This window comes from Phyllostomus discolor, chromosome 6 (genome assembly GCF_004126475.2).
Source record: "Phyllostomus discolor isolate MPI-MPIP mPhyDis1 chromosome 6, mPhyDis1.pri.v3, whole genome shotgun sequence".
NCBI classification, from domain to species: Eukaryota; Metazoa; Chordata; class Mammalia; order Chiroptera; family Phyllostomidae; genus Phyllostomus; species Phyllostomus discolor.
In genome coordinates this window covers 158,986,196-159,012,621 of record NC_040908.2, presented here as the reverse complement: position 1 = coordinate 159,012,621, position 26,426 = coordinate 158,986,196, and the positions used below count along the sequence as shown (strand labels likewise).

The 26,426-nt window shown below is 35.0% G+C and overlaps 2 protein-coding genes across 2 annotated transcripts; both read right to left on the bottom strand.

The window, feature by feature from the left end:
• Nucleotides 1–8,490: 8,490 nt before the first annotated feature.
• On the bottom strand, nt 8,491–9,508 carry LOC114490186 (olfactory receptor 1052-like). The gene has a single exon (XM_028504113.2). The coding sequence runs from the start codon at nt 9,506–9,508 to the stop codon at nt 8,522–8,524; it is 987 nt and encodes a 328-aa protein (XP_028359914.1). The 3' UTR covers nt 8,491–8,521.
• Nucleotides 9,509–16,083: 6,575 nt separating this feature from the next.
• LOC114490185 (olfactory receptor 5AS1-like) lies at nt 16,084–17,067 on the bottom strand. Its single transcript, XM_028504112.2, has one exon. It carries the CDS (start codon nt 17,041–17,043, stop codon nt 16,084–16,086), a length of 960 nt encoding a protein of 319 aa, XP_028359913.1. The 5' UTR covers nt 17,044–17,067.
• Between the last annotated feature and the right edge of the window lie 9,359 nt (nt 17,068–26,426).

Below are 26,426 nucleotides of genomic sequence, written 5' to 3'. Positions count from 1 at the left end.
AAGAAAATATGGGGCAAGGATAAGTAAAAAACAGACTATAAGGTCTCAAAAATGCAATAGAATTACTAATGATTGCTGCTTTGTGCTTTTCAGAACACATGATGTGGGCCACATAAAAAACACACACCTACACAACACACCCGCACACAACACACAAGGAAATCAAAACCCAAACATACATAGCATTTCAGGTAGTACAGTAAGACCTGATGAAAGCAATGCTATCCCTTTATTTCCTTGGTTTTGAGAATGGCAGAAAAGAACATTAAATCTATTGCTTCCACAAGACTGACTTGACTGAGCCTGGATGTCTATCTCTTGAATGTTTACTTCTTCATTCTAGCCTGTGTTTGCTGACAGAAACATTTGGGGATTTTTGCCTTTACCCTAAAATTAATGATGAGGGATTCGGGGTAGCAATATTTCATACTGTTCTCTTGCATTCTTTATTTTTTTTCTAAAAAATAAATAATTTTCCCTTAAATACAAATTTCCTAAAACCCTAAATTATAAGCTACTGGGGCAGGTGATAGAAGTAAGAATTAGTTTATATTCTAAGCATATGTTAGGCCAAATTGTGACATTATTGTAAAAGGCCAACAGCATTTCAAGTATCTGGTACACTGTGTTTGTTTTAAAACATATACTTCATTCCCACTCTCTATATAAAGAATTATATAAGAAATATACATAATTAATATAAAGAGTTTAAATGCTCAGACCAATATTTTTTTCTCTTAGAAATTATAAATTAAGTACAAAAAAATCTGTAAAAACAATGTATGTAGAAGCTCAGTTGAAAAGAAAACAGCAAATACTTACATTCGAAAAGTACATGTCAGGTCCTTTACCTTCTATAGGTCTATCATTTCTTTGAAGTGCATGCAATACCATGTTTTAAGGCATGTTTTTAAAAAAGTCTTCATAGCAATCATTAGATAACTAAATTTTTCCCCAAATCAAGACCTAATGGCTTTATTAGTAACAAAACTGATGTTAGATAAAACTGATATTGAATAAAGTATTATATTTAGAATAGTTATAGTTCTGTAATTGAATTTTACACATAAAAATTTTTACTCGTATTATTTAAAAAGAATTGGTAGCCCTTGCTGGTATAGCTCAGTGGATTTAACTCGGGCTGCGAACCAAAGTGTCACAGGTTTGATTCCCAGTAAGGGTACATGCCTGGGTGGCAGGCCATGACCCCCAGCAACCGCATATTGATGTTTCTCTCTGTCTCTCTCTCTATCTCCTCCCCTTCCCTCTCTGAAAAAAAAAATAAATAAAATCTTAAAAAAAAAGAATTGGCATATATTTGTTAATATGCGTCCCTCACATTGCAGGGTCATTTACAATGGCCAAGATCCAGAAACAGCCTGAGTCCCCATCAGTAGATGAGTAGGGGGAAAAGCCATGGTACATTTACACAATGGAATACTGCTACTCAGGTACCAAAAAGAAGGAAATCTTACTTTTTGTCATAGTCTAGGTGGACCTGGAGATACTTATGCTAAGTAAAAGAAGTCAGTCTGAGCAAGACAAATACCACCTCATTGAAAATGGAAAAGACATTGGCATTCTTTCTGCCTCTTAAACCCAATAAACAGAGACAGGAATTGAACCTTTATGGGCACTTTATTCAGAGGGCAGGAAATCTGAGAAGACAGCAGGTTTGCACCCTAAAACAAATTGTCTTACAATTTCTTTCCAGGCCAATGTTTTCTATAACAGAGAATAGACAAAGTGTGGTGAGGGGTTTTGAAATTCAGGAAGAATTAGGTGAAAGAAACTGCAGCATTCTCTTCTGGGCAGTTAGCTGTTCCCAGGGGCAGGTGTTCCTGTGTCCCTCCCTGGAACACAATGGCCTGGATGCCTCCACTTGTCCCCAGGCAATGGTCTTTAGCAGTGCCCCAGGAGGTTGGCTGTCCCTCCCAGGACCCAGGATGGGCCTTATCTGTAGTTTCTGAAACAAAAGCTTTAACACAGGCATTACCTACTAGACTTATTAACTATTTACTTAAACTAAAATTTTCCAACTCTTGAGTCTCCTGTCATGATCTCACTTATATGTGGAACCAAATGAACAAAATAATTTACTCATACATTTCTAGAAGTGGATGAAAATGGTGCAGACACATTGGAGAACTGTCTCGCATTAAGCTGAATATGTGCCTGGCTCATGTCCCAGGACTTCTGCTTAGAGAGGAATGTGTCTGTTGACAGATGTACAGAAATAAAAATGCTCACTATTGAGGCCAATACTATTTTCTAGACTGTATGTGCTGCCTAGGATCTGCTGTATAATTTCAAATAGAGGTGGTTACTGTGGATATTCCCATCTTGCTCCCAAATCAAGCATGGGTATGGTAATGCTGGATATCTTCTTAACATTATAACATGAGCTATATTGTATTTATATTCTATAAGTACTTTCCTCAGTTTTTATCACTATTAGATATTAAAATGTATAGATATTTTCTGCAACTCTTATGATAATTATATTCTTTTTCCTTTGTTAGGTCAGCTAAAACTACCCTCTATTTCTAGAATAAGCCCTTCATTATACTTACAAATATTTTCCTTAGAATTTTGGCTTTTCTGGCATAAGATATACCAATCTGTAGTTATCTCTCTTTGCAATGTCCTTTTCAGGTTTTGAGATCAGTGTTTTAGCAGTTCCATTAAATCAGTTTTTCTTTTCCTTTTCTTCCTCCCTGAAAGAATCTTCAAATGATATTTCTTATTGCCTATATAGCAAGAACATATCACCAGAGAAACATATAAACCTAGTGTTTTCTTTTAGGATACGTTTTATCATTATAAATTCAGTCTCTCTGCATGTTTAGATATATTTGGATATTCTTGTGTGTACTTGTTTTGGTAAGTCTTGTTTCTCTGTCTGATTTCCATAAAAGGGAACTTTTTATGTCAGCTAAGATCTCATCCTATAAACTTTTTAACAGTGGTAGAAACTCTAATGGTATTTTTCTTTTCATTTATGGTGTTAGTAATTTGTTTTTACTCATTTTTTTTCTGATCAGTTTTTGCTACAGTTTTCATCACTTATTATTCCTTTAAAGGAATAATGTTATTGACTTTCTCTTAGCATGTAATTTCTAATTTATATGTTCTATTTCTATTTATTTTCTTTCTTCTTACTTTGTTCAATTTGATTTATTTCAAAAACTTCCCATACTGATTTTTTGAAACTTAGTTTATTTGTGAATATATATATATTTATCTGCAAACTTACAAAGATTGATTACTTGACTTTTCTTATTTAAATTTACTGTGATCAGAATAAATAAATATACTGTGATCAGAGGAAAAAAATTACAACACTACAATAGTCAAGTTTTAATACTTCATATTCATTTAGAGAATGAGTATTCTGTGGTGTGGCATGGTGGTCCATGTATTTCAACCAGGTCAATTAAATAATTCATGCTGTGATTTTATTTTTATTGGCTTGAACTTTCAATTAAATGCTCAGAGAACTTTTTAAAACCTCCAGCTAGAAATTAAACCTCCATCTATGAAATTTAATATCTCACTTTCATCAGCTTTCTAAAAGTATTTTAAAGCAAATTAATAGGTAAATACAAACTTAGAATTATGTTTAATTTAACACTAAGAATTATCCTTTTTTAAAAATAATAATAATTTTCACGTCATGGTTTTTTTCTTCTTTTTTTAAATACTGTCTAGAGGTATTTTATTTTTTAATTTTCACATAGTGTATCCTTACTTTTTTACTGTTGTTCAAGCACAGTTGTCTCCACTTTGCCCCACCCTCAGTCCTACCCCCTTTGGTTTTGTCCATGGGTCCTTTGTACATGTGCCATGATGACCCTTTTTTTTGTTCCCCCATTAGACCCCTCCCCCCTTCCCTTTGGTTACTGTCAGTTTGGTCTCTATTTTAATACTCATCTACAAACAAACCAGCAAGCAGAATATAATCCCTTTCATGTTCGATTTTTCAAATGTGAACCCAGTGACACCAGCTTTCCCTAAGTAACTTGTTCTTTCTTTTCACTTTCAATCTGTCTGTGTCCTTGTATCTCCTATAAACAGTATATATTGGCTCTCAAATTAGGTCATTTTGCCCCCACCCTGCTGCAGGGCATATTTGACAAATATGGGACATATTTGGGACATATTTGATTGTCCTCAATGGACAATTGAGGACAATAAATTGTTGCTGACATCTTGTGTTAACCCACAAAGAACAGGGTGCCCACACAACAAAATTGCTCTGAGTCTAAAATGGTAATAATGTCAAAGTTAATAAATCTTGATTGAGTTCGCTGATCTTTGTTTTTGTATGTAATATTTGGCAGAACTGATTTTTCATGGAGCATCTGTTAGATTTATATTTTTCCTTCTGACCTTCATTCCTTCCTTGTAGTATGCTATTAAATTAATCAAGATGTCACTATTAAATTTGGTTTTCTTAATCTTTTATCTACGTATTTTGATTAAAGCTTGTATAGCGTGCAAGATAAACTTTAATATATCTTTTTCTTACTCAAATTTTTTAAAGAGGATCCAAGATAGCAGCAGAGTAGGTGGAAGTTACACTCACCTCTTCCCAGAACTAAACTGGAATTAAAACTAAAATATAGAAAAGTCAACCTGAAAACCAACTGAAGACTGGCTGAATGGTATCTTTCTAAAAATAGTAATTTACCACACCTAATGCTGGGAAAAAACCTTCAACAGTTTATTTACTCTTTTCTACCATTTTTGTCATTTTTATCCTATATTTTGCATCACTCAGTTAAAATTCCCTTAGAAAATCAATTTTAGTGTGGGTTTAATCAATAAATATTTTTCAGTTTATTTTTTATTCTATTTGACATATAATGTTATATTAGTGTTACATTTATAACATAGTGATTAGATATTTATATACTACAGTAAGTCTTGTACCCAGATATCAACACGGATAGTTATTATATTACTGACTCTACCCCTTATGCTGTGCTTCATACCCCATGCCTTACTTTATAACTTGAAGTTTGTACTTCAGGTTCAGTCAATATTTTTAAATATTTTTGCATATTTACCTTTGTGGATGCTTCTCTTTATTATCCTCTATATTTACATTGGAATAGTTTATTTTTGCTTAAAACTTTTTTTGCTCTTTCTTATTATAGAGTCAGAAAGATTCTGTCCACTTTTGCTTGTTGATAATATCTTTATTTTTCATGCCCATTTTAAAAGATTTTCCCCCTGGAAATAAAATTTTCAACACTTACTTTCTTTTCCTTTCATACTTTAAAAATGTCAATTCATTTGCCCCACATTTTATCATTTCTTTGAAAAATTGGCCCTATATCATCCTGTTGCTTTTTTGACAATGAAGCATCTGTATGTGGGTTTTTCTGCATTTGTTCACTTTGGATATTCTGCCCTTCTTGAATATATCTGTTGAAGATTTATCAGCTTTGAAAAAATTAGTCTTTTTGTCTTAAAATATTCATTGTATCTATTCTCTCTTCTTATTCTGGGGCTTAAACTACATGTATTTCACACCTTTTGACTATATCACACATGTATCTCTCATACTCTGCTTTATCTTCTAATGTTTTTCTTCTCTGTGCTTTAGTTAGAGTAATTTATATTGGCTTTTGTTTGAAATTCTTAATGCTACCTTATGCTTTGATACCCTCTAAATTCTTCTTTTGAGTTCTTATTTTCAGCTTTTGTGGGATTTTTTTCATAACACCATTTGTTTCTGTTTTTTAAACAGCTTTAATGGATGTAATTGATGTTCAAAACACTACACATATTTAATATATAGAATTTGGTGCATTGGGACATATGCACACACCTGGGAAACCATCACCAAAGTCAAGGTGATAAACAGTCATCACCTCTAAAGGTTTCCTCACGTCTCTTTGTTTTGTTTTCTTGGAGTAGGAACACTTCCTAAGATGTGTAACCTTTTCACACATTTTAAGGACACATTACAGTATTTTAACAATAAACAGTGCATTATACTGCAGATCTCTAGAATTGTCCATCGTGCATAACTGAAACTTTATACTCATGGAACAAGCGCTCCCTATCCCTCCCCCACCACCCGGAGTTACTTACACTCAATGCCTTCTGCAGCACTCTTAACAATAACCAAGATAAGGAAACAGCCCAAATGCCCATCATCAGGTGAATGGTTAAAGAAAAGGTGGTGTATTCATACAGTAAGGTATTAGTCAACCTTAAAAAGGAAGGAAATCCTCCTATTTGTGATAACATGGGTTAACCTGAAGGACATCACACTAAGTGAAAGAAGCCAGTCACAGCATGATTCCACTTAGCAGAGGTTTCTAAAACAGCAAATTCATAGAAGCAGGTTATAGAGTGCTTCTGTTTAAATTTACTTATTTCTCTCTTGAAATATTTCATCTTAGAATGTCTTCTCTTTTTTCTTTATTTTCTTTAATATGTTAAGCATAACATTTTTGAAGTCTTTTTCTAGCTCTCTATATAGCTCTTCTATGCTTTGTGGTTCTTTTTGCAGGTTTTTACACTTTCTGACTCTTGCATATGAACACAAGTTTCATAGAACGTGGAGATGATATTACTTTCCGAGGAGGAGTGTTTCATTTTTCTCTTTAAAAAGGCATTGAGGAAGAGATGGTAGATGAATAATCAATTACTAATTGAACAGAGACTGGACTTTGGAGCCAGACCTCATTTTTCTTCTGATTTGTGCCTGTTTCCATTGTGCAGATTTCCCAAGGTGTTAAGAGGTGGGTCTCTGGCCCTCACTCTGCTTTTTCACCTGCCCTTAAAAATGGAAGAATGATCAGTTTTAGCTTTTTGGAGGTGTGAACTTAGCCTCTTGCTTTGTAGACCTTCAAACCACAGCAAATGCCTTGAAGGGGCTGGCCTCCTGCATCACCCAGGCCTTTAGCTGTGGTGGGACATCACCAAACAAGCCCATACAGCCTGGATGATTTCACTCTGTCTTTCTGGCTCAGTCTGAATATCTGGAGTCTGAATCTCATGCTTCCAAAGGAAAATTCTAGCGCTTCTGTGTCCGACTTAGAACAGCATCAAAGTCTCTCAGGTGTTTTCGGGATACCTACATTACATTTGTGCTGAGTCCCTGTTAGCAGGACTGTGTGTCTTCAAAGCACAGCAAGAGTACAAGGAGATTTCAGCCTGCTTCTGTGGCCCAAACCAGATTCATGCACTCTCCACTCACCCTCTTCCCTCCAATTTCTTGTGGGACAAAATAACTGTGTGTTTAAGCTTATATATATTCCAATCCATCTTTGAGCCTATGTAACTGCTTACATATAGCTCCAGTGTTGTTCTTTTCCCAAGAGCAGTCACAGGGCACAAGTTCAGATTCAGAAGGTCCTCCATCAAACTATTTAATATTTGTATTGTTTCGGACACCACCAACCCGCTTCCTAATTTCAGAAGTTGTCCTTGTAAGTCTGTCCATCTATTATCTATTGTCTGTCTGTTGTCTTTCTTTATCAATCTATTATCTATATATCATCTATCATATGTATCTATGTATCTGTCTATCTATCTATCTATCTATCTATCTACTTACCTATCTATCACCAGTCTGTCATCCATGGTCTGTCTGTCTCTCTTTATGTGTTTGACCCAGGTCTTCTCTGGCCCAGAATATGGCTAATGCCCTAAAAGGAAATATCATCACATATGAAGAAACCTACAAAGTACCTGCCAAAAGCTTTACTGGTTTCTGAGAGCTTGCAGAAATCTCCATGCACCACAGGCCTGCCTTTTTGAGAGTGCCCTCACTCAGTGAGATGAAAGTCAGCTCACCTCTCCATGTCTAGACCTCCCTGAGTTCTAAACCGCCCCATTTCTGTAAGAGCTACTTCATTTTATCAACAGATAAAATCTGTATCATGTCTTCTTTTTCTTGTTATTTTTCCACAAATGTGATTTTTATCACAAGCTACTCCATCCATCCAAAAGTAAAAATGTTTTACCATTTTATAAGCCCTTTCTCCTATGTTTTCCTAACTTTTGATCTGAAACATTTTTATTGTTTATCCTATTACAGTTGCCTTAATTTCTTCTCTTTGCTCCACTCCTCTGAGCTTACCACTTACTCCCTCAGTCTCCACTCCGTTGTCCATGCCCAAGGATCACTCATGCATGTTCTTTGACTAATCCCTCCCCCTTTATTCTGCCATCCCCCTTTTCTCCTCTTATAGCAGTCAGTCTGTACGATGTCTCCTTGTCTCTGGTTCTGTTTTGCTCATAAGTTTATTTTGTTCACTGGACTCCAGTTATAAATGAGATCATATGGTATTTGTCTTTCACTGACTAGCATATTCCACTTAGCATAATAGTTTCTAGTCCCATGTATGCTTTTGCAAAATGTTTTAAACTTACAGAAGAGATTTAAAAACAACACAAATTTCAAAATAGGTAACTATCATTCATGTATCACATTTCATGTAGGAAGATACCTCGGTTGCAGTTCCACTTTGATCCCATTTAAATTTAAAGAAACTATCTATTTGCAGGTTAATGTTATGTTTGAAAAGGCATTTGACAAAAAGAAGGGAAGTTGGAGCTCTTTTCCACATATTGACCTTTTTGCTGCATCTTTCACATCCTTATTCCTTAGGCTATAAATCAGTGGGTTTAGCAAGGGGATGACAAAATTATAAAACACAGCAGAGACCTTCTCCTGTTCCAGGGAATACTGAGAGCTTGGCTGCATGTAACTAAACGTTCCAGACCCGTAGAATAAGGTCACAGCAGTCAGGTGGGAGGCACAAGTGGAGAAGGCTTTGCACCTCCCCTCAGCTGAGCGAATTCTCTGGATGGCAATGATGATGCGGGAATAAGAGACCATGATGATGATGAAAGTGAACACTGCAGTGATCCCAGAAAAGACCAAAAGCAGCATCTCATTGTTACGTGCATCAGAGCAAGAGAGCTTGAGAAGAGGGGGGATGTCACAGAAGTAATGATTCACAATGTTTGGACCACAGAAGTCCAGTTGGAGCAGCCCTATTGTTTGTGCCAGTGCATTAATGAGCCCACCCAAGTAAGATGCCAGGACCATCTGAATACAAACTCTTTGAGTCATGATGACTGTATACAGCAAGGGATTAGCTATTGCTACATAACGGTCATAAGCCATCATGGACAGGAGGATGGCTTCTGTGGTTACATACACTGCAAAAAAGAAACTCTGTAGAACACAGCCAGAAAATGTGCTGGACTTGTGTTTTGATAAGAAATTGACCAGCATCTTAGGGGTAAAGACAGTAGAGTAGCAGATATCACAAAAAGAGAGGTTGCTGAGAAAGAAGTACATTGGAGTATGAAGCTGGGCATTTACCCTGATCAAGGCAATCATCCCCCAATTACCCACCAGGGTCATGAAATAAATAAGGGTGAAAAGCAAAAAGAGGGGAATCTGCAAATTTGGATTTTCAGTTAAACCCACCAGAAGGAATTCCTTCACACCTGTGTGATTCCAACCTGCCATGCTTGCAGGTTTAGTCAGCTGTTTAGTTGCAGAACAAAATAGTATCACTAAGATGAAAAAGAAATGACGATTTCATCCATGATCCAGTATCCATAAAATCAAGGAGCATTTGGGTTTAGCCTGTAGTTAGAGGAAGAGAAGAAATTAACTTTAAGCAGTGGACTTTATGTGTGTTAGATAACCCATCTATAACAATTAACCCCACTGCAACTATTTTATTCCTCATTTCTCAGTTTGCAAAACATGAAATTGGAATAAAGAAGTCCTTAGATAATGAAAGTATTAATATTTGAAACTGATATTCATACTCAGATATGCCTTGTGCCAGGCCTCTGGCTCATTCTATGGTAATTACAAGTCCTCTGATCAAATGAACCACAAAATGAATGACATTCTGTGACAGCATTTTTTTTTGTTTTTCTGTGCCTGAACTCTTCCTATTTTTCACACCCAGTTTACTTATGAAACCAACTTTCACAGTATTCAACCCCCTCCTTTACAAGTCTCAAGCATCAAAACTTTTTTTGCTTCATCTTCTGCTTGTAAGATCAATGACTGTGCTCTCTAAAGAGTTGAGACAGGAAAAGGGCTAGAGCAACCTTTTAATTTGCTATTTACTATTAAGGCCTATCAAAACATAACGGTGTATTTTAACTCAAAAATTATTCCTTTTGCTATTTGCATCACTTCACTCTCACATCTTTGGTATTCTTCAGGATTAAAACAACAAATCCAGAAACCCAAAGAAGAGAGGCAAAGTGTTACTATGAGGTAACAAAATTATCTCTATCATGACATAACTATATCAGATATGTTCTGCTTTCAAAAATGTAGGCTTCAACTTAGTTTCACTTGGTTTTTGATGACATAATACCCATACAGCAATATTTATGGTTAAATACTAATAAATTCATTCATGTATACTTTCATATGTCCTGTCAAAATATATTAATTAGTACTCTGTGCTGAAAAAATGCTGTTTGCTAGAGATGAAGCAGTGAATAAGAAGAATGTCAGGCTTTCCAAGAGCTTATGTTTTATTAAGAGAACAGATGCTTTTTGATATACTGCCCTCAATGATGATAAGTACTGTGAAGAAGAGTCAAGAATGGGATGGTAAATAGTAAGTAATGGTAGATACTCTACTATATAGTGTATAACTTTCCCATTGCTACTATAACAAGTCATCAAAAATTAGTGGCTTAAAATAACAACCATGCTTTTTATGCAAAGAACTGTGTTAGGCATTAGACACCTCAAGAATGAGGTATGAGTTGTGCTCTCATGGAAATGGAAGTCCACTGAGGTCAGGATTTGGGTGAGTTTGGGATGTTGTCTTCAGGGTACTTTTAAATCAAAACCAAAATATTTATTCTGTAAGTATATAAGCTCACCCCTCACAAACTGAGATTTTAATATATATGTATTATTTATATATAATCCTGTTTCTATTTTAGATCGGTGGATTTGGGAAGCACAACAAATCCAAATTTAACTGTATCCTAGGGACAGAAGGAATAACTTATTGAAAGTGGCAAGATTTTTTTTTGTTTTTAATGAAACATTTTTAATGCCATAAAGAAACCTGTGTAATAAAACCAGAATGTAAAAATACAGAACCCAGAAATAAGCTCAATTAAAAAAAATGGAGGTGAAGGAAAATTTGTATGATTTTTAATGACACACTTTTTCTTTTCCAAGGCTCCTTAATGTAGTGGGAACACCACATCATGGGAGGATATTAGAACTAGGCAAGATTGAGTTCCAATATAATTCTGCCCTTCATCTGCTGTATATTTTGCTTCTCTACAACAAGTCATTAAAAAAGTAACACAACAGAGTTCATATAATTTTCCCATTGATCGTTTAGAGAAAAAAGGGAAAATGTGGGGTTCTTGTCAATTGAACTACCATAGATTTCAAATAATATATGTGAACTGACATGATGTTGATGGAGAAGACTCAACAACACCAGGACACATGAGAAACAGACAGGACTTCAAAAAGTTGGTAGTACGATGTCTAGTAACAGCTTTATCTATCAAGCTCATATAGAAAGCTATAAATACAGAAAAGCATTACCAGGGATCAAGGTATAATTTTCTCTTACGCTGTTAGAATTACAGCTAGAACACAGATTCCTTCTGTCACTAAATGTTGGACTTTGATACTTCACAATGTAATCTTCCTGATAAAATAAGAGGCTGCTTTAGAATACTGGTAAGCATGAGAATTCTCTTAGGGAAACAAATACCCGAATCACATTTTAATAGTGTAAGAATATGCTCAAATGCAGTTTTTCCAACTGTCAGATTAATATCTTGAAATGCCAGGATGAAAAAAGGTATTTATTTTAAACATATGAAATTCATTTATAGTCATTTATTTTTGATTTATGACTCCAAAAAGGCATTTGAAAACACAGAATAATGAGTTATCAAGGACACAGTTGCTGATAAAGATGTTGGTGAGAGAAATCATAAAGTGTACAGCATTTATCATTCTACTGAAAAGTGAACCCAAGCAAATGCCTATCAACAGAGCTAATGGTTTTCAGTATAATGATCTTGCTATACTGTAGGTGCATAGTCATTAACCCAACTTGAATTTGCTATATGGTCTCATGCAGCTTTGTCCACAAAGTATTGTTATGTTAACATAGTATTTATAAATGAATTCATTTTAATGTATATTATATATCCTTCACTGTTCATACTATTCCTCATGTTATTTTAGGGTATTATATAAAAATAAATATATAACTGATTTTTATGTGAAGTATGTTATATGTATGTAAATTAATAAGTATATAAACATACTTTAAGATAATGTATAATAATGCAAAGTAATGTATACTGAGTGGTTTATGATTTAAATTGTGTACCAGATGAAAAAACAAATGACAAACAGAAAGTTTAACAAACAGTCATCACAGATAAAATATTTAAACACCCACTATCAACAACTTTGACATCGTGAAAAATCCAAAACTACATAGCTTAGATAGTCTGACTTAAAAACAAAGCATGCTGATTTGAGACTATTTTATTTGGGCACACCAGAGTTGCAATGGGAAGAACTAACACCTTGTTGTGGCAAAAACAGTCTTGTGCTCAGGGATTTGAGTGTCTGTGAGCACACCCAGGTTTTTCGCCAATAGGGCAGGCATAGTGACAGTCAGGGGATTGAAACTTATTCTTCAAATATCCCTAGTGGAATCATAAAATAAAACTAGATGTAAAAGATTTCCAAAAACTATTATCATGTAAGATTGGAATGAAATCATTTTCCTTGTGATATGCTAAAATGCATTACAGTTCTTAGATATCCCATTTTCATAGAATATTCAAAATTTGCCATAAATATACAAGTAGCTTTAGGCTCTATATAAACCAACTATTAAATACATAAAATGCAGACATTCTCACATGCACAAATATTAAATTGAGATATTATGGAAAAATTTTGCCCTTTTCACAAAATAAGAATATATGAAAGAAAAATAAAACACAGATTAGGAAATTTTATGGCTTTTAGGGAATCATAATAGCTGGTAACAAATTTTTGCAGTGTGGAGATAACAGGAAATATCAAAAGCCAAAACAGACCCACATCATCACCTCCTAAACATACTCACAACTCAGAAAAGGCAAGAGTAAGCAGAGTATCTAGAGAAGACCACATTATCATGATTCTTTAAAGGGCTTATCACCGAGGGTAGAGAGTTTTATTTGTGCTTTCTTTTCTTTTGGTGACACAACCTGTGTCTCTTGGTGTAGATGGAATCTCAGATGTCCACAGGTTGGATCATTAGCATCTCCTCAGGTGTCTTGGGACTGGGGCTAATCAGAGTAGCAGGTTCTCTCAATAGTTATTCAGTAGATGCCTCTGCTTTCACTTGAATAAATTGTACCCCTTTTAAAAATCAAACAATTTTAAAAATGAACGTGCATTCTAAAAGTCAAACATCTTGGATAAAGCACAATACAGAGACTAAATGCTATTGCAAGAATTAAAGAAATGTGTTCCAATCCCATGCATGTTGCTCAAACAAGTGTTTGGATGTTCTGATGATGAAATAAGTGAAGCTGGGTTCTTTGTTTTAAAGTAGGGACATTCATGCATGCTGTGGCTACCTCACTGATCCATTGTAAAATTCAAATAAATTATGCATGACATCATGCCCCGAATATTTTGACACCAGTTCATATTAAAGAGCTATGAGTATACACACACATAAAATTAGTTGAAATGTGTGCTCTCCTTTGGGAGAATTTATATAAAATGTATGTTCTCCCTCTGTGTAATAATTCAACAAGCATCCTGGATCTGTGGAAATTTTGCATATATTTCACATAGGTGTATTAGCTTTTTATATAATTTTATATTTAGCTCTCTTGAATCATACAAATAATATAAACATCTGTGTGTTTGGAAAGTGTTGTAGATGGTTTTGTACAGCTCTGCTCTTAATTCATTAACATGTCTTGGGTATTTTAGTATAATAGCAGAGTAAGTTCTAATGTAGGAAGATAAATAAAGTGTGAAATCTTGGGTCAATCCAAATATTGTATAAATTTAAAGTATTATGACATTATTATATGGTGGTGAAGATACTGATAAAACATTAACCTGTCTTTAGATACAAAATGAAAGATATTACCATATCATAAGAGAAAAAACTTAATTAGAACTAATAGCAAAGTGTCAGTTAAAAGCTAAGGAGAGACTTCTCCAGCATACTTAACAGTGTTTGCAGCCCCCAAAAAGGTTGTATTCTCAATTAATACTTCCTATCTTCCTCTTTATGCTATCTGTGTGGCAAACATTAGCTCATCTGTGTCAAAAAACATATTTTTATTTCTGAGGAAAAAACTATAAATGTATTCCTTTGAAGATAAATATATTTTAAATATGATCTGCAAATTATTTGTCTTCTCACACTAGAAAAATTGGCATTATTCAACTCTTTCCAATCACTCACTTGCCCCACCCCCAATGCTCAATGTCAATGAAATAAACGTACAGAGTTATCCCATAGACTTTATTCATGACCTCAATTAAATGCACATAATTTTGTAAAGGAAACACCAGTTTTATTTTATTTTTTTAAAGATTTTATTTATTTATTTTGAAAGAGAGGGGAAGTGAAGGAGAAAGAGAGTGAGAGAAACATCAATGTGTGGTTTCCTCTCATGTGGCCACCATTGGGGACCTGGCCCACAACTCAGGTATATGCCCTGACTGGGCATTGAATCAACAACTTTTTGGTTCACAGCTCATGCTCATCCACTGAGCTACAGCAGCCAGGGCAAGGAAACAGCAGTTGTAGTATTTTAACTTTGTGTATTATTTTTATGACTGAAACATAATACAGCTTCTCAGCAACCTGTCTCCTCATACAAGCAGAAAAATAAATCTCATGACATGTAATTGTCATAAATACCTTTCCTTCTTCTAACTTCTTCTCAAGTGTGGTTTATTTTGTAAAACATATATTCAAGTTTAATTTTATATTTATTTTATTAAAATTATGTTAATTGTCTCTGTTTATGGATACCATCAGAGTAGATCTTAGAAATAAATGGGAATTGGGGTGATAATGCAGAACAAGATGAACAAAATCACATCTGAGATGTTCTTCCCAAATTATTATTCTGACTTATGTTCAGGCAGTGACTTCCCTCTAATGGCTGTATTTGCCTAATGGTCAAAGAAACAGTGCTGAGCAAGATGAGTGATTCCATCCCAAGAAAAATTTTGCCTCTGAAGAGACCTTTGGCAACATTTTGATACGTTTCATTGTCATAAGTAGGTGGATTGCTCCTGGCAGCTACTGAGGAGAATCAAGGGACAGTGCTAAACACCCTAAATGTGCAGGGTGGGCTTCTCTTCACTATACCTGCACCCCCCAAGAAAGAAGTATTGGCCCAAAATGTCAAGTGTGCTGCTTTTACAGGTTCAAAGTTAGATAAACTCATAATAACTTATGGTTTTCAGATACATTGTGGTTTATTTTAAACTAACTTATCTTGGAAAATGAAAAATAACTCTTACATTAAATAGGTCCCTGTTAAAAAAGCTGATATGCTTCCTCATGCAAACTTATGTCCCCCAACTCAATAGAAGATTGACTGGAACTCAGCTCATTTAACAATATTCTCTTCAATGTTTTTTTAAACATAGATTACACTAAAATTAAAAGAATAATTCAAAATAATCTATATACCAGGTGTTATATAGGTATTGAAAAATAAACCAATATATATCCCTTGCTGCCAAGGAACTTTTAATATGAGCACATTGACAGACAAGTCACCATATACATTCAATACAACATGATAAAGTATAGTATAATAAATCAATGTGCAAAGCTAACTGGAGAGTAAAGACTATTATTTATTTTAGTTCAGGAATGTTTCAGAATAGAATAATTTCAGAGGGCACATGAGAGAGGAAAAAACATTTTCAAAGAGTGAGTTTGGAAAGGTATCTTTATTGTTGGAGATAAATTCAAAATAGTGGACACATCAGCACAGTACTGATAATGAAAGTGGCCATGCCTTACAGTTTGTTCAGTGACTTGAGCTCTCATTCATCTGAAAATCCAGTTTCCTTGTAATCGCTTCTTTGAGGGCATTTTTTACATCCTTGTTTCTGAAACTGTAGATGATTGGGCTGAACATGGGGAAAACAACCATATAAAACACTGCCACTGTCTTATCACTGTTTAGAGAGTAGCTGGTGGCGGGATGTAAGTAGGTGAAGAGGAGTGATCCATAGAATAAGGTGACTGCCATGAGATGGGAAGCACAGGTGGAGAATGTTCTGCTTCTGCCACCCGAGGACTTGATGCTCAAAACAGTGATGAGGATACACACATAAGAGAGGAATATGACCATGAAAGTGCTAGACTGGTTGAAGCCACACAAGACAAAGAGCAGAAGCTCATTGACATGGGTATCTGCACATGATAAAGCCAGGAGAGGTGGGATATCACAGAAAAAAAGGTTGACAACATTGGAGCCACAAAATGGCAGTGTGAATGTGAAGCAGACATGCACCACGGAAGTCACACTTCCACTGAAGTACGCCAGCACAATGAAGCAGGCACAGACTCTCCTGGACGTAAGTGTAGGGTAGTTCAGTGGCTTACAGATGGCTGCATAGCAGTCGTATGCCATTGCTGCCAGGATAAGGCACTCAGCATCAGCAAAACAACCAAAGAGAAACATCTGTAGTGCACAACCATAGGGAGAGATGGTTCTCCTGGATGTTAAGAAATTCACCAGCATTTTAGGAGTGACTGCTGTGGAGTAGCTGATGTCTAAGAAAGACAAGTTGCTGAGGAAATAATACATGGGGGTTTGTAAGCTAGAAGTGATGTTAACTAGGATTATTAAGCCCGTATTTCCCACCACAATTAGTGTATATATGATGAGAAATACCAAGAATAAAGTGACTCTGAGAGGTAGATAATCTGTGAATCCAACAAGTAGGAACTCAGTTGGCATGCTATAATTACTTTTTGACATCTTTCTTTTCTTGTTTTTCTCATCCAGAATCGATGGTGTAAGCATACATGAGTTCACTTGAGTAACCAATGAACCCATAATAGCTTCATTCACCCTTCTAAAGCAACAAATACAAGGATAATAAAATCATAGTCATGATATTTTTCATGACCTATTTGGTTTGTTTTCATTTTCATCATTTTGTTTACAGAGGTAACTGTTGATACCTGAGGATGTTGTTCAGAGGGGGTGTTTGGAGATGTGGTAACACTTCAGAAGCTGAGTGCATCAGGAGCTGAATTTGCGCCTTACAACCTGGAAGGAAATGAATGTGGCTCCGTTGAAAAGACCTGCTAGAATTAAGAGAACTGGCAACATCCTTAGAGGCAAATCTCAAGTTTTTCAATCCTAAAGTCATATTCTTCCATGTAAAATAATGTAGAGTTGAGAGAAGTCCCAGGAAAAAAAAAAGAGCTCACCTGCAAACTAGACAATTCTACAGAAGACTATCTGTGATCTTGGAAGATAGTTTAGCATACCAGCTAAGAGCCCAGTAGCTATGGCAGAGTTCACTGGATTCAAATCTTAGCTTTGATCCTTACTGATCATGTGACCATAAAGTTATTTAACAACTATGTGATGGTTAGAGGAAAAATCAGCAAATAGTCATAGGACATTTATGTAACTGGTACATAATAAACGCTAATGGGACTATTTGTAAAATAAAGCTTATTTAAACAAATAAGTTGACCTTTGAATTTCTTTTTAATTACTTAACCAGCAGCTTGATATAGTAAGGCTGTTTTCTCAAACATTATCTAATCTCTGGCATTGAGGATACACAATCTGACTTGCCTATAAAGAAAAGCCATTGAGGTTTTGTTCGTGTGTTGTGTACAAATGCATTGCTTAACAACAATATATTTTAAAATGTGCTTATATTTCTTCCTCTCTGTAGTTTATGCCTCTTTCTTGTAGGGGAACAGTTTGTTTCAGCCTGGCAAATGTGACTCAGCTCTGTATGGAAAACCTACACAAGCAAAGTGGTGGGCAGGAGCCAGACCTTCAAACTGAGTTTTCCTGTGGGAATCAGGCTTAGAAAATGCTTACAGATTGTTATGGCTTGCTCTTGCTAAAACTCCATCACCCTGGTCTAATATAACAAATGTGTACCCTCTGTCTTCAAAGTAATTCCCAAAGCCTGTGTGAATTCACCCAAGGACAGAGCTAATCAGCTCACTGCCATTCCCCTCTGCATGTTATTTTCATTTGCTTGATTGTACCTAAAATGTAGACAACAATGTTCTATGCAATAGATAATAAATCTTTCTCTGATGGAAGCCCCAAGAAAAATAATAAAAGCCTGTCTAGGCAAGGGTCAGGGCGTTCTCCTTTGGAGACAGTGGCCGAGGCACTCATAGGCTCTCTCTCCCTTTAAGAGAGTAGCCATGCTGTTCCCTTTTTCTCCACAGGATTGCTGTCACCTGTGCATTCATTTTCTCTTTCTGCCACAACAAGGTGGAACTCTGCTGTCCAGAATCTGCCACACTTTCCTATCTCCAAGGTATGATACTGTCTGGTGTGAGGTCTCGGAAATATTAAGTATTTTGAAGAACGACTATATCTGTAGTTGTTAACAGACTTTTAAACTGGGGCAATGTGGGAAAATATATATTATATAGCCAGGGGAAATAATCAATAAAGAAGCAGAATGGGTGCAAAGAAGAAATAAGTTACAGGAGAATATTCAGCAAATATTCCAAGATCTGTAGTGTGGGAGGTGATTTCAGTGAGAAACACTGTAGTGAATAATAAGGCAATAAATAATGAATCTCTATTCCATCTGCCATGCCTGGTAAATCTCAGAATGCCCCCTGCTCCCCACAAAATAACCTGTAGTCTTCCAGATGCACTGAGGTCAGTCTTTGGAAACCAGATCCTAAAAAGAAAGAACTGGACTGGGTAAAGATGAAAGGGGATGTTTGGAACTATAGTGAAGGAATCCACACTTAAAATAAAAGAGAAAAATAAGCTCATGTTTCTCTCCCATGCAAATGCCATTTAAGACTGATTTTCTGAAATAGTGTTTAAAAATTAATTCAATGGTTAAAAAACCTGTAATTAATTTGCTGTAATACATTCCATATTAAACTTACATAAGGAATTTTCACTTGTTTAATGGTTAAGAACTCAATAATCATTAAAAATGTTTCATCTAGAATGAATAAATAATGAAAGCTTAGGAGATTTCTATGCCACTGGTCTTCAAAAATTTTACCTAGGAAGGTATTGCTATAATTATTGGCTTTTATTACAAGAGTAACAACATCTACACTGAGACTGCCAGGTCACCTGGTTTGCCTGCCTATGAGGCTGGATTTGGTATCACAGGTCCAGAAGACAATATAACAAGGAAGATTATGAACAAGTAAGTAAATGTCTGGAGACCTGGGCTCTAAAACACTTCCACTACTAAAAGTCATGTCATCTTTATGTCATCACATCCTGATTTCTACAATCAGACCTACTCTGTTTATTATATGGAACCATCATTTTTGAGGGAAAATGACACTATGCATATTCTAGAGCTTCATATTGTGATGTTGAAATATTTTCTACTGCTGTAAGAATGTTATCAGATATAATTATAAATAGGATGTTAATGATAGAAAGAATCTCAGCAATCTAATCCACACCTTTTTTTTTAGGTGGGTGGCTAAGTCACATCCACAGGAGCATCCAACAAATGACTTGTCTGTCCACTAGTGATGTTAATCAGTATCGTATACATCTATAAGCAGGTTATGGCACCAGAGTCTGCCTTTCCTTCCTTGAGACCCCAAGAGGCCTGAAACCTGTTTAGACAGTTTGTTGAGTGAGAGAATCAAATCCCAGAACAATTTCATTTCATCTGCATGTCACTTTATTTTTAACTCACATTTAATAATATTAATTATTCACACTGTAACACATTATATACATAATATACATAAGAACATTAATTTTTTAAATTTTTATATAACTTAGAACTACTTAAGATTTTTTTCATTATATGTGTTTAATTTTCAAGTGAAAAGTTAGTTTTCTTTAAAATATTAATTTCAAATTGTATTACATTACAATTAGAAATGGTAACTCCTTTATACTAAATTTTATAAATTTATTGAAATCTATAGATTGTAATCAATGGCTATAAAGGAGTAATAGATTCTGGGAAAGAAAGATTAAAATGTTGATATGAAAGTTTGGTTTTTTCATTTATAATACTTACAGATTATAAATTTGAGGCATGGAGACACAAAATGAATTACAAAATTAGTGATACAACATGTTAAGAAGATGAAAGTAATATAAAAATCAATAAAATGTAAATTATTATAGGGGTTCTGAAATAGGGGCATGAGGAAACAATCAGAAATTATGATCAAGGTAGGTTTCAGTAAAAAGTTGGCATTTCCCCCTGCCCACTGTGGCTCAGTTAGTTAAAGCATCAAGGGTTTGGTTCCTGGTTAGGGCACACACAAGTTATGAGTTTGATCCACCATGGGGGTGGGTATAAGAAGGAAGTCAAGCCCTGGCTGGCATAGCTCAGTGGATTGAGCATGGGCTGTGAAACAAAGTGTCGCAGGTTCGATTCCCAGTGAGAGTACATGCCTGGGTTACAGGCCATGACCCCCAGCAACCACACATTGATGTTTCTCTCTCTTTCTCTATCTTCCTCCCTTCTCTCTCTCAAAATAAATATATAAAATCTTAAAAAAAAAGAGAAGTCAATCAATGTAAGTTCCTCTTTCTAACTGATGTTCTCTGCCTTTCTCTCTCCTCACCTAACCTCAGTCTCCCCCTCCACAATTGAAAAATGGGCAAAGGATCTGAATAGAAACTTCTCCAAGGAAGATATACAGATGACCCATAGACATGAGAAAAGATCCTCAACATCACTTGTCATCAGGGAGATGCAAATTAAAACCACAATGAGATACCACCTCACATCAGTCCAAACGGCCACCATTAAATCAACAAACAACAAGTATTGGTGAGATGTGGAGAAAAAGGAACCCTGGTGCACTGTTGGTAGGAATTCAGACTGGTGCAGCCACTATGGAAAACAGTATGGAGGTCCCTTAGAAAACTAAGTGCTGGAAAAAGCCTAAGGGCCCATCAGTAAATGAATAGATCAAAAACTGTGGTATATTTATACAAAAGAATACTAGCTAGAAGGATGGAAGAAGGAATTCCTACCTTCTGCAACAAACAGCGTGGATGGAACTGCAGAGCATTATGCTAAGTGAAATAAGCCAGTCAGTGAAAGACAAATACCATATGATCTCACCTATGAGAGGAATCTAATGAATAATAAAGTAATGAACAAAATAGAACTGCAGGCATGGGAACATGGGGCAGACTGAAAGTGACCTGAGGGGAGCAGGGGGGGGAGATAATGGTATAAAGAAGAGGCAGGAACTAGACCAAGAACATGTATGAATGGCCCATGGGCATGGACAACAGTGTGGAGATTGACTATGGGAGCCTGAGTTGGGAGGGGCAGAGGAGGGAAAAGGGGGAAAAACTGGGACAACTGTAATAGAATAACAATAAAAATGATATTAAAAATGTCCTTGGGTAAGGATAAATAAAAGTTGATAGACAAATATTTCCAGGAGAGAAGAGTGAATCATTAGTTATAATATATAGGAGGAAGTGTTCATTCAGACAGAGGGTATGTCTTGTAGAAGGGGCTGTGCTGTTTGAGCGGGAAGAGTGTTGTTCTAAGGAGGGGAAAGGTAACTGTAATGTCAATGGAGGTAAGAGCTGCAGAGAAAAACAAAATGGAGAAGGTGCCCAAAGTCAGCTGAACTTCATCTCATAACAACAGTTATTTTTCAGGAACATCTGCAGTGGTAGGGTCACATTGGTAAAAGTGAAGCAGAGAGCCATAAAAATATCTGGAGCAAGTGAGAATCAGGCAGATGGAAAAGTGGTTAAAGTAGTGTCTGCCAGACTTTTTTATGTCAAGTTCAATTTCTTCACATTGTAATAAACTTATATAGTGGTATAGAACTATATCTATCTCTGTATAAATAAATATGTCTCACCTTAAATTGAAAAAGAGTATGTACTATTTTATTTATACATAATGGCATCCATCAATATGTTGTCTGCACCAATTATTACCCTGGTGTTTTGGTAGTAAATTTCTTTCCCTTATTTTTTCAATATCTTTTCTTTTATTTAATTTTTAATTTTTTAAATGTATTGATTTTGGAGAGAGGAAGGGAGAGAGACATGCACACCATCATTGGCTTGTTGTCCCTCTTATTTATGCATTCATTTGTTGATTCATGTATGTGCCCTGACCAGGCATTGAACCTGCAGTTTTGGCCTGTCAGCATGACACTCTCACCAACTGAGCTGCCTGGACTGAGCTCCATGTATTTTCACTGAAATGATTCTGTAAAGAAGAGTTTTTCATTCTTTTCTTTGTTTGTGTTCATTGAGTTAGCTGGTTTGACCAATGTGTACTAGCTGAGGATGATTTTGTTCTTTGGGTTTGTTATCCAATACTACCATCATTTTTCTTGCTCCAATTGTTCTAGCTTTGCTAATCAAACCATCACCAAATAGTTCCTGTGTACTTTGTTTTTTGGACATGTTCTTGTCATTTGTGTTTGCTTGTTTCCACCTCTTAAATTCTGGTTGCACAATATGTTCCAGGCACATCTTATATTTTTCCAGATTCAGCTGCAGAAACAATCACTTCCCCAGGGAGGATGGCATTTGTGAATCAGGGTCTGACAACACATTCTACTTTCATGTGGGCACTGACATTTCTCTGTTAAGAAAACATTTGGAACTTATACTCATTAATCAACATCACCCCAACTATTTTAATTTTAAAAAGACTCTGTTGCACATATTTTCAGTACTTTTAAATTTCTAAATAGTTGTAGTTATAACTTTCCAAATGAAGACTCAACACTATAGTTAAAAATGTTTAGATTTGGGAACCATAATTCTGAGTTTCTGTCCAAAAATATTAACTAGCATTATGGCCAAGTGAAAATGTCTTAATCTCTTTGATCCCATGTCCATGTCTGCAAAGTTACGATAATAATACCTGCCTCGTGTGTTTGTGAAGATAATATTAAATTATATGTATTCAAAACACTTTGCATGTTTTATTGATAACTTAATAGGTAGTCAATCATTATTTTTTGTGTTCTTAGTATAAATAGCTTTATAGAAATCTATTACAGTTATTAATCCACATTTATTCTTTTCTCCACTGTTGGGCAATTCCATTAATTATAAGTTTTCTTTGTTTAGTTTTTAAATGTCATGCAGAATACACATTGATTTGTTTCCTTTAGATGAATAACCACAGGTAGTATTTTGGGGCCAAAACTCTAACTTTCCTCTACATATTTGTGTGAAGCATTCTAGAGTGGTCAGGCAAAATTTTATTTCTCTGAGCATTTCCCCTGACAATTGGTTTCATCATAATTTTTCCTACACTTACATCTTCCCAAGATCTATATTTTATAGAGTTTTAATAAATCACAAGTTACCTTATTAATATTTATTTCATTACTATACACGAGGGGCAATTCCTCCTGCCTGTTTACTATGTGTATACCCATCGCTTTAAATATTGAAACCCTGCTTCCAACCAGTGGCTGAGTTTTTTATCTGTATTAGATGGAAATATTTTGAATTATTAAGATTATTTTAATTTATTTATTTACATTTCACTATTAAATATGCTAATATATTATAGGCAAGAAAATGATCCATTGCAGTAATTAATGACCTACTATGAGCACCTCTCATGTGATACTGACTTTTCCAGTAATCCTGAAGCTATGAAGACGAGTAAGATGCGGTCTTTTCCTCACAAGCATGAACAGCCCAGAAGAGGAGTTGGAAGTGAAAACAAGAGTTTACAATTCGATATATACTACAATGTTCAATGATAGAACAATGGAGGATGGAACCCAATATTCTTGAGGAAATTTTCAGGAAAATCTTTAAAGAGGTAGAAATTCTTCATATTGGTCTTTGAGAATTATTATTGTATTGCAGGAGGAAGAATTCTAAATAAAGACATATGCAAGGGTAGGGAGTAAAAAATTTACACCTGCTAAATTGAAAACAGTAAGCCACTTACTACACAGAATCTAAAGTATGTGCTTGGAGAATGAAAAGGCCATAGGAGTGGATGTAAAATCAAATGATTTGTATGAGCAGCCCAAAGAATTTGGATTTCTTATTAAAAGGAGAGAAAATGTGTATCACTAAGGAAAGAATCATGATAGTAAAAATGGAGATGTATTAAAGGAGAACTAGGCAATGGCAGAAGTCAGAAGACTTATCATGAGTTAGGGTTAGAGAAAATGCGGACCTGAGCTGAGACAGTAGCAATGATACAAAACAAGAGGAAACTTATTTTAAGGTTATTTTTCTCACTTGGAAACTTATTTTAAGGTTATTTGTATCATTGTGTTGTCTTGTTTGCCCAAATGTATCAAAATACTTTTATCCAGAGAAAAAATATATGAAAATAGAAATTGATTACAGGAATAGCAGTGAGATTAGTTTAAAATGCTGAATTTGAAAAATTAGAGTGAAACGTAAAAATACTAGTTTCCTTGGGTGAGATATAAAATTGTCAGATGTCTGATAAAAGTATAAATGTGTTTCTCACTCAGACTTCCTTAGATATCTTACAGTGGAAAAAATTGCTTTTTAACACCATATGCAGCAAAAGAGAACTGAGCTGAAATTCAGAATGCCACTAATTACCCAATGACTAATAAGGCCATTTATACATATAAATGTAACTTTTTGTTTTCTTTCTTCCCTTCAGTACTTGGTTACCTGAACAGGTTATAAGGTTCCATTCAATTATGAGTTTCTATGATTCTGAAAAGAGAACAGGGTGCCAAAAACAGGCCTTCTAGCTCTTTAAAATTCATAAGTTATAGTCTATCTAAGAGTCATTAGCAGAATGCCTAATTTTAAGGAAAAACAAAACAAAACAAAACAAAAGACTTAGAGGCTAACCACATAACCATTCCTCTGATACTGAAACTGCTCCCTACAAAGACTCACCAAATTCTCATCCATCTTTGGGTTGAATCATCCAAATAATTTTTTTTCACATTTCAGTTGATCTTGGTATGTTATGTATTATAAAATCTCATTACATTGAGTCAAAATGCGCTTTCATATAGCTTCTAAGTAATCAAGATACTGTTAAAGATATATTTCTTTGATTTTCAAGTACATTTAGTGCAAAACTTTTCCTTCAACCTCTATAAAACAAATCTAATCTCTTTCTTTTTGTGATTTTTCTTCAATAATAAGAGTCAAATGTAACATGTATGCTGACATTTTGAATTCCATATTTCTCTACCTAATATGTTTTATCATTGTGTTGCTTAATCCTGCAAAAATTTTGAATATTTAAATATGTAGTATTCATACCTACATATATTACATTGTTTGGCCACTATGAATTAAAGTTGAATCCAACACCTTAATGCCTTAATCTTATACAAACTGTGTGCAGGTAGATAGATTTAGAGACATTGATATATAGATATAGCTGTATATTAACATATCATTCACATATATTATTAACAGCCTTGTACTTCTAACAGTGGTTTTTAATAGCAACAAAATCAAACACATACCTTTAGGCTAGTTATAGAGCTAAACAAAGAGACCACATTCACTCACATACCATTAAATTCCATTAAATGACTGGTTTAATTCCCAAAAGCAAAAAGCCTTTTGAGAAACAATATCACCCCGAAGTGCAGAAACAAATGAAGCCAGTTTCAGGTAAATACTTGCTTGTGTATATGGTTCTTTAGTGACTGCTGGAGAAAGTATCTTTGTATATAAATAAGGACTTACTAGACTTGAGAAGTTCCTTTTTGTTGCTCTTTTATATTACAGCCTAAAACTATTGAGAAAGTTCACCTTAACAATTTACTGCTCAAGTTAGAAGTATCTGAAGACACCAGGATTTCTCCTGGTTTTACCATGATATCCCTAAATAATACCTTCATTTGTAATTTTATATTTTAGGATACCCATTTCCTTTTATTTCACCCATATATTTAATTTAATGTGCTTCTGTTTTCCTGATTTTTGGTCTAGTGACCATGTTCTAAAATCCTTGAAAATGCCATCCTTCCTTTCTCCAAGCCCCACAGGTGCTTAACAATATACCTGCCTGTAGCATCAGTAATACTTCTTAAATGTTTCTGCTTGAAAATTTATGGATACTGAGCAAATATTTTTCTCATAATCATTCTTGTCATTGCTTGTTTGCCTTCTGTGTTTCTCACACTGTATATCAGAAGATTTAGTATTGGCAGCAAAAGGGTGTAAAA